Genomic DNA, 8,982 nt, shown 5'->3' on the forward strand with positions numbered 1-8,982 from the left:
GACCTATCTCCCTCAATTTTTGAGGTATGGAGGAGTTCTAAGACTTTTTAGAAACCTTAGAGAGTCCTATAACCAGTGTCTTTGGTCTCATATCAAAATGATTTTCCATGCTCATTTTATGTCCTTTTGAAAAAAGTGTCTTTTGTTGACTTTTGAAAAGGACCTATAATGTTTTGGTCCACATCTCTTAAATGAAGTATTTTTAGACTTGGCATGTGAGACACAATTTTGTAGAGAATCAAATTTCCTTCAAAATGAGCTTTGGATGGAAAATTTTGGATGTTCCATGTGAGAGTTATGGCTGGTCAAAGTTCAGTTGACTTTTCCTATACAAAACCCTAATTTAGAAACTTTTTGATTTGTTGATTTTTGATCTTTCCTTGATGAACCATGACCAATTCTTGATCAAATGGTGAATGATACTTCAATATGAGGATCTTGACAAAAAATCAGGAGTTTTGACTTTACTTTGACCACAGTTGACTTTTAGGTCAAGATAGTCGAATGTTGACTTTCTGATTAATTGAGTGACCATTCCTTTGAATTGAGCCTTGATACTTGTCATAGAGATAGTGTGAGATATATTGAGCCATATGAGATGCCTTGGAGCCATTGATTCACTGAGTTTCCTTTGAATGAACCAAACCCTAGTTTCAGAGCCTTGTATAGGAGAGTGTGTCTTGGAGCTTTGCATCTTGATTTGAATTGGAATGAGGAAAAATGTATGGGCAAATTTTGGGGTATGACAGTACTACATATATCAACAAGATGAATCTTCTTTTTGATATCCTAACAAATAAGCGTGTGAGTGAGGACAAAACATGCTGAAAAGACCTGTGTTGGTTTGTGGGGTCATTCGTCAATTTTGAAAGCATTCTGAGGCGTTACACTATCCACCTAGCATCTCACATTCATGTAGAAAAGGCTAAGTCGAAAATCTCAGGCTAACAAATTCCTCCAAAAATATTATTTTCGATCATACTAGTAGAAGACCCGTGCGTCCGCACGGGTAATTCAAATCTTAAAATGAATAATGTATTACAAACGCATAAAAAAAATTTAAAAAATATATAATAGCTATTTTAAAAAAAATTGGAAATGCAATAGGTAAAAAGGTATTATCGTGATAGCGACCCATGAAAGTAGTGAGTTTCAGTGATAAAATTCACATAAGAAAGATATTATGGTGGTGGATAGTGACCTGTAAAAATAGTGAGTTTCACTGATAAAATTCACATAAGAAAAGTATTATAGTGTTAGTTACCCGTAAAAATAGCGAGTTTCACTGATAAAATTCACATAAGAAAAGTATTATAGTGTTAGTGACCCGTAAAAATAGTGAGTTTCAGTAATAAAATTTGGTATCTTAGATCGACTTGGTTGTTACGGATAGATAATTGTTATTGTAAAACTACTAATAACTACAAATATCAAAAAATAGCTACGTAGCAAATCACCTTCATGATAAATTAAAATATGTTTAATAACGATAAATATTTATAAATATCACTAATAACTATAAACATTTATAAATATTTTGTTGATTAAAATAAAAAAGGTATTGTCGCGATAGTGACCCGTGAAATATTAATAGATTTTGATTATTAAAAACATAAATTAAAATTAAAAAATTACACTAATTAGAATTTTTAATGATAATAAATTAATAGAAATGATAAAACAAATATTTTCACACATATTTATATTTATTTAAATGTAAACTTAGCCATATATAATTAAAAATAGTTTTTACAATAAAATTATATATATATATATATATATATATATATATATATATATATATATATATATATATATATATATATATATATATATATATAATTGAAAGTGAAATGGTTGACATTGAAATAATTTTCTGCTCTGCTATTATTCTTTATTTCTAAATGGATCATCAAAATACAGTCTTATTAAACTTATGTCAACTTAATAATAATATTGCAATTTAACAATTGAATAAAATATTTAATACTTTATTTCACCATATGTCACTGCTTTGTTAGTATGTATTGATATGGGAAATTCATGCTAGCATTATCGGGTGGTAAGCTCGTATTTCACGTAGAGTTAAAATCATATCATATGTACTTTGTTCCTAGCCATACATGATACATGTACACACTTTGTGTATTATATTGACTTTATCTTGTATGATTAATTTGAAAATAAAGTAATGAATAGTCTTGCATAAAAAATGTACTAACATAAATTGGCGTCAGTAACATAAAACCAAACAACTCCGGTGAAAAAAGTAAGTTCCATATAACTATAATTCATCTATGCAAATAAAACTTGGACAAAACAATATGAGAAGCTGTATTTTTAGAGAACTTGATTAACTAACCAACAACTTATTAGTATTAACAGTACATACCACTGATTATATAGCACACAATATTGGAAAAATCAAAGCAACTCCATATATCCACAAGCACACAAAACAGAACTCAAGGGAAGCCTTTTAATTGTGTAGAAACTATAACTTTATACATGAATATGGAATATGTATAGTTTCATAAATGATTCACACACAGCTACATCAACAACAATGCATTGGATAAATTAATAAAACAATGCTTATGATAACCTACCAGAGGCCTATAAATTATAACCATCAAGATTTTGTTCTCTTACATGGATTTGGAAAAAACTGTGAGAAAAGAGATGTGAAATTTTAGTACATGTCATCAATAGAAGACTTTTATAAGAACAGATAAACAATATGGTTGGAATATCTCATTTATAGGTGGCGTTCAATGTTATGTCTTGAAATAAAAGTTGCAATCGGTGGTTGAAATTACATTCCACATCATGTATTATTCACCAAAATATGATTGATGTATTATTCACCAAAATATGATGTCAACCTAGCTAGCCTATTAGAGACAAAATATTACATGAATTATGTCATGTATCTTATTAAGTAACTTGGCAGGATGGTGATGAGTAACAGGAAGGCAAGAGGGTTCCTTTAGTACCTCTTCCTTCTTATTTTTCCTTCTCAGTTGAAAGAATTGCTGCATTACATCCGCACACTCTGTCGCCAATACTCCTCTTCTTATTTTTATTTTCGGATGGAATGGCTGAACCGGTGCAGGCGCTATATCTCGGCCTTCTGAAATATTTTCTCCTCTGCCAGGGAAAAGCCTGCAAACCAATTTTTATCATTGTTTATTTCTAAGCCAGAAAACTCAATTCCAGTTTTGAACAATACAAAGAGGATTCAAGCTACCATCAGCCCCAAGAAGCTTATTGGGAGCTCCCCACACAACAGTGTCTACTCTTGCCTAAAGAATGGCACTGACGCTCATTGCACAGGGTTCAAGCGTTACATAAAGGGATAAACGTAAAAAGGGAAGCTGCAGGGAATATAGCAACAAAATTACCTTTTTGTATATGTGTTAACACTACAACTGCTTGATCCAATGCAGACCTGCTAATGTTCACCACATTCGGCAGATGATAATGATAGATTGATATATAGCAGTGAAGTGTGAGGTAAATTGTTTTGATCTAAATTACAACCGAAAATTAGCTGACCTTGACCAACACTTTGTTCTTGTCGATAGCTTTGACAACTTCACCAACATATGAGCCAGGCTCTTGAAGAAGTTGCAGGGATAGAAATACATGTGTGTCACTAATTAAGCTACAGAATTCAAGTGCTGAAACACGTTCAATTAAATGGTTAATAACTAAACCATTAATCCATGCCATTGTAAGAAGAAGAAAATGTTGACATAAAAAGAAAAAGACTTACAGCCAGTTCTAATGTCGCGAATTCTATGCAGTGAATTGAGCATTGTTTTCATTTTAAATGACTGCAGTGAATTGAGCACTAAACTAATGAGGATAAAACAAAGAAAGTTGTGAGTCTCTATAATGTGAGTCATTTAATTGTTAAATGTGTATTACTAACTCCATAACCTGCATTCCTAACTCCACAACCTTCATAACTTGTATTCAAAAGCATGGTTCAACCATCTAATTGTTGATCCATATAAATGAAACATAAAAGTTGTTAAATACAGATACATTCATATATAACAAATATCAAAAAGGCATGTAAACATACTTATAAGGACTCCAAAAGATCGTTGTTGATACCGCATTTACTTTTTCAAGTCCACTAATAACCTAATACAAGAAATAGTGATATTTGCTAACCAGCAAGATTCAGCTCTTCAGAAGGAAAAAAGAAATAGTGAATCCTAACAATGCTACTCACAAGGCAGATTTATAAAATTGAGTTAAACTCAACCCAAATTTTAAATGAAAGCTTAATCACTGATAGCCAAAATATAATCAAACAGATCTTATGGAAAATCATTTGAGCATGCTCTTTCTCCTAAAACCATTAAGAGATTCATTTTGACGGTTAAAAAGATTTAAGTGAAGCACAACGCAAAGCCACATGAGTATTTAGACAAGATTTATCTTATGATAAAACCTAATTGAGAAAATTTTCAGATTCTAAGTAATTACAATAAGTGGAAGCATAACATAATGCATAGTAAACCACGTTAATTATCAATATTTTGAAACATCAGTAAGATAAATGGTGCCATATTATGAAACAGGAAACATTTACCAAGAATCCAACCGCCTGTCTTATGTGCTTGAGCTCATCCCAAGATGTTCCAGCATACTGCAAGTGCATACCCAAGGCAATTTGGTTAGACTTTCCGAAAACACATCCACCGACTCAAAATCCATACAGAGTAGCCATAAGTGATGACCTTATCAGTCTAAGTGATATATGCAATAACTCAGAACCTGTTTAACACAATACTGGTTCAAAATTATTGAATCATGATATTATCAATTATCAATATGAAACAAAAACATATCAGAAATGCAAATCAACTTTCAGAAAAAAGAAACTCAACTTTTTCTCTCAATTACAATTAATAGACCATTTGTTATCAACCCAAGAACTTAGTCGTCAAAATGTCACAAGCCCACCAAGAATTTTCTAAGAAACATAGAATAACAGAAGAGCAACACATAACAACAACATATGACCCACCAACAAACCCAACACGCAACAACAACGTAAGGGCAACACATATCTGCAACATATCCGCAACACAGATCTGCAACACAGAGTTTGGGGATGTTTCACGTTGTGTGAACCACTGAAGTTCATCTCCCCTCTCTCCTTATGCCGAAGTCACGAATCGATCTCTACTTCAGATTCAAATCGAACACCAAACCAATTTCCAGGTTTGTTTAGATGTTGTGGTTAAGAAAGGGTACTTTTCCTGCAACAACAACAGAACATCAACAACTACAAGATTCAAGAAAAACCATGTTAAACTACGTTAAAAAACAACAACAACATGTTTGGTGAAAAACAACAACACAATAATATATCATTTTTAACGATAAAGAACCCAGTCAAGGTAAAAGGAAACGATTGCTTACATGAGTGAAAATGGGTTGAATGGGTTGAAGATGAAGCTGCCAAAAAATCTTGGTTCACACAACAACGACACCAAACCGCGATTTATGTATTTTTCGTGCAAAATATGAGAGAATGGAGAAGAGTTTGTATGGAAGGAAGAAGGGATTGTAGTGGCGGCTAGGGTTAGGGGAGGTGAAGATGAAGAGAGACGGCGAGAGAAGAAGGTGAAGATGAAGAGAGAGACATGAAATATGAAATAATAGGGATAGTGGTGAAAAGTTGAGGAAATGGAAAAGGTGATTAATCGGATAATAGGTTAACCCGGATAATGGTGTGTACTAAGGAAAATTTGAAAAAAAAGAGTGCCATTTGGCAGTACAGAAAAAGTTCATTGGTTGAACTTAAATTTTATTTAGCAAATTACCATAAAGGGCTTTTGTTAGGGTAATTAAATTTTGCATTAAGGGTAAATATGGGTGTTTGGGGGTATCTTTCTTTCTTAGTTAGGTAGTTGATTTGCAATATGGAATGAGAGGCTGCATGGTTGAAGGAAAGCTTATAAGGATTGATTGGTATTACCTATAACAACAAGATGAATCTTCTTTTTGATAGCATATCAAATAAGCATGTGAGTGAGGACAAACATGCTGCAAATACTTGTGTTGGTTTGTGGGGTAAGTTGCTAATTCTTAAAGAAGTCTGAGGCGTTACACTATCCACCTTGCATCTTACATTCATGTAGAAAAGGCTAAGTCGAAAATCTCAGGCTAACAAATTACCCCCAAAAATGTTATTTTCGATCATATTTGCAATATGGAAGAAAGATGGTTTTTTTATTCAAATTAGTTTGCATAGATCATCGTCATCATGTCTTTTATTACCTAGGTGTCACGTCAGTAGAATATGAGTACCTTTCATCATGGCTCTGATTTTCAAGACTATTGTGAGCCAAGAAAATTAGTTGCATTAAATAAAATAAAAAATCATTAATTAGTAATGATTTAAATCAAAATTTAAAATGTCGGTGTTTTAATCTCAAAGGGAAACGAAAGAGTCTCATCCTAATAGCTATATAATTTCATCCCCTCTTCTTCCTTCAGTTTCACCATTTCACTCTTTCTGAACCCTAAGAACTTAATCTTCTACACTAAGTTTGTACTCCCCGTTTAACCATTTCATTTTTATCGTCATGCAAACGGTAACACCAATCAAAAACTAAGTTGTTACTATTAATAAAAAGATGGTCTTTATGTTCTACATCACTAGGGTCCCAACTATGTATGCACTAAAAGTATTAATAAAGAAGAGAGTTTGTCGTTGTCATACCCCAAATTTGTCCCACCCTTTTACTTTATATGGCTTAGACTATGTCATCTGCATACTTCTGCTAGGCCATCTATCATCTTATGCATTCATTAATCAATAAGGCATGACATGGGATCAGAGGCCTTCTAACGAACTAGGGTTTTATTGGTTTGAGGTTCCACTTCATATAAGTCGGATTCAACTATTTCCTCTATGTGTGTTGAGATATGGAATTATGGTTTGAGGTGTACATATCAAACAAAGATTTCGTCTAGTTCTTCTCTGTGCTTTGAATTGGGACTTGGAGAGTTTTATGGATCAGGAGCAGAGGAAACACAATTTTGGGAACACTATTTGTCTTATGGATTAGGGTTTTCATTTTCGTGAACACTATTTGTCTTATGGATTAGGGTTTTCATTTTCGTGAGAGGCCTGATTCATTTGAGCCACATTGGAGATTGGATTATCTAATTATTTGGACTATAAGACATGTGCTTTAGATTTTATGCAAGAATTGGGTACGAAATAGAGTGGAACTTATGAATTATTTCAATATTGGAGAATATGTCAAGACTTTGACTTTTGGTCAGAGTCAACCAAGGAAAATTAACTTTTGACCAAAGTCCTTCTAGAGGTTTTGGATTTTGTTTTTCTTCATCATATTTCAAGTGGATATTTAGAACTTCGTTGGAAGCCAAGTGGAGGGAAAAAAGATAGTCAAAATTCCATTTGAAAAAAATAATAAAATCCCATTACACGTCCCATTCAATCACTTGGTTCATTACAAATTCAAGAGCTGTGTACATGCTTCATTTCACTTCATTACAAGAAAAGAAAAAAAAACATACTTCAAATATGAGGGTTTTATTATAAATAAATAAAAGTCATTCCATTACATCTACCACAAAATACACCATTTCACTACAAAGAAGGATTAGTACAAGTCTAGCCACATCCTAAACCTATTTACAAAGAAGCCTATATATATATATATATATATATATATATATATATATATATATATATATATATATATATATATATATATATATATATATATATATATATATATATATATATATATATATATATATATATATAATTCAAAAAATTGTCGATATATTTAATTCCAAATAAGTTTGAAGCTTGATAAGATAACAAAAAGAGTATAATGAGATAATCCATAATAGAATTGTAACTATTTCTTAAAAAATCACTGACTCTTAATTAACAATCACTAACTCTTTAGTTTTCTTTAAAATCAAAATCTTTCTCTTTTTTTTTTTCTTGACAAGATTACTAATCAAAATCTTTAAACATATTCAAAAATTGTAACTTCATAACTACTTAGTAACAATACAGTAACTAATTCTTAAGAGAGTTATAACCAACTCTTAAGAAGTGATAACTAACCATTTTACTCATCATAACCAAAATCACTCTCTCTTTCTCCTTTTACATTCTTTTCTCAGTAACCATTTCACTCTTCCTAATGGATATTTCCAAGAAACGTGCATGCTGCGCATGCCAACATTGAAGCTGTAAGTGTTCTCCAGATTGCCCTTTCGCTCCTTATTTTCCGGCCGATGAACCAAAAATGTTCGCCAATGCTCATCGCTTGTTCGGCATTTCCGGAATGTTGAAGACTCTAAAGAAGATTAGTGATGATGAAGGAAAAGATGCAGCAATGAAGTCAATAATTTTTGAGTCGGATGTTCGTGCAAATTTCCCGGTTCATGGATGTCTCGGTGTTATTATCGTGTATCAAAGTATGATCCAGAAGCACACGGAAGAGTTGGATCGAGTAAAAAAGGTACTAAGTTTGTTTCAACAACACAATCTTGTACCTGATTTTTCAGTGGATCATTCTTTGATACCTTCTACTAGTTCTCAAATTCCAAGTTTTAACAATGTTGGTGAATAATATTAAGTTCTTATGTTAATGATATCATCACTCATGATATTAACAATGTTGGTGAATAATATTAAGTTCTTGAACATCTTAGGGTTATTATGGAGTATCAAGATATGATAAAGAAGTGTGAGGAAGAGTTAGATTATGTCAAAAAGTTAATTACTTTTTGTAGGCAAAGTTACCCTTCACAGCAACAGAATATTCCACCTAACCCTAATGGTGGTGTTGATGGACAAGGATCATTTTAAGTGAGAAAATCATTCTATGTATTCCTGATCATTTGATCAAAGATCATGTTGATCATTTTATTTCAGGATTCATCAATCAAACTTATTTG

At 32.1% G+C, this 8,982-nt stretch overlaps 2 protein-coding genes across 17 annotated transcripts; one reads left to right on the plus strand and one right to left on the minus strand.

The window, feature by feature from the left end:
• Positions 1-2,809: 2,809 nt before the first annotated feature.
• LOC131652808 (uncharacterized) lies at positions 2,810-5,741 on the minus strand. Of its 16 annotated transcripts, none has more exons than XM_058922783.1 (9): positions 5,446-5,738; positions 5,048-5,282; positions 4,758-4,794; positions 4,610-4,666; positions 3,946-4,002; positions 3,779-3,839; positions 3,559-3,683; positions 3,405-3,454; positions 2,810-3,165 (listed from the first exon to the last, which is right to left on the minus strand). In XM_058922783.1, the coding sequence occupies exons 5-9, from the start codon at positions 3,970-3,972 to the stop codon at positions 2,898-2,900; spliced, it is 531 nt and encodes a 176-aa protein (XP_058778766.1). In that variant the 5' UTR covers positions 3,973-4,002; positions 4,610-4,666; positions 4,758-4,794; positions 5,048-5,282; positions 5,446-5,738; the 3' UTR covers positions 2,810-2,897. The 16 variants fall into 16 exon arrangements, with proteins under 16 accessions (XP_058778766.1, XP_058778764.1, XP_058778762.1 ...); XM_058922781.1 differs by having other exon boundaries at positions 4,908-5,282; XM_058922779.1 differs by having other exon boundaries at positions 4,094-4,794; positions 4,908-5,282; positions 5,446-5,741.
• A 2,586-nt stretch (positions 5,742-8,327) lies between these two features.
• On the plus strand, positions 8,328-8,654 carry LOC131650497 (LOB domain-containing protein 22-like). Its single transcript, XM_058920203.1, has one exon. It carries the CDS (start codon positions 8,328-8,330, stop codon positions 8,652-8,654), a length of 327 nt encoding a protein of 108 aa, XP_058776186.1.
• Positions 8,655-8,982: the final 328 nt, after the last annotated feature.

Source organism: Vicia villosa, linkage group LG2 (assembly GCF_029867415.1).
Source record: "Vicia villosa cultivar HV-30 ecotype Madison, WI linkage group LG2, Vvil1.0, whole genome shotgun sequence".
NCBI lineage: Eukaryota > Viridiplantae > Streptophyta > Magnoliopsida > Fabales > Fabaceae > Vicia > Vicia villosa.

Bases quoted from the DNA above. Each gene is read 5' to 3' on its own strand.
- LOC131650497 (XM_058920203.1), top strand. From the start codon at position 8,328: ATGTTCGCCAATGCTCATCGCTTGTTCGGCATTTCCGGAATGTTGAAG.
- LOC131652808 (XM_058922768.1), bottom strand. From the start codon at position 5,167: ATGAACTTCAGTGGTTCACACAACGTGAAACATCCCCAAACTCTGTGT. The intron at 3,684-3,778 runs GTAAGTCTTTTT...AACGTGTTTCAG, and splicing joins TCGCGACATTAGAACTGGCT to CACTTGAATTCTGTAGCTTA. The intron at 3,166-3,404 runs GTAATTTTGTTG...ATTGGTTTGCAG, and splicing joins GTTAACACATATACAAAAAG to GCTTTTCCCTGGCAGAGGAG.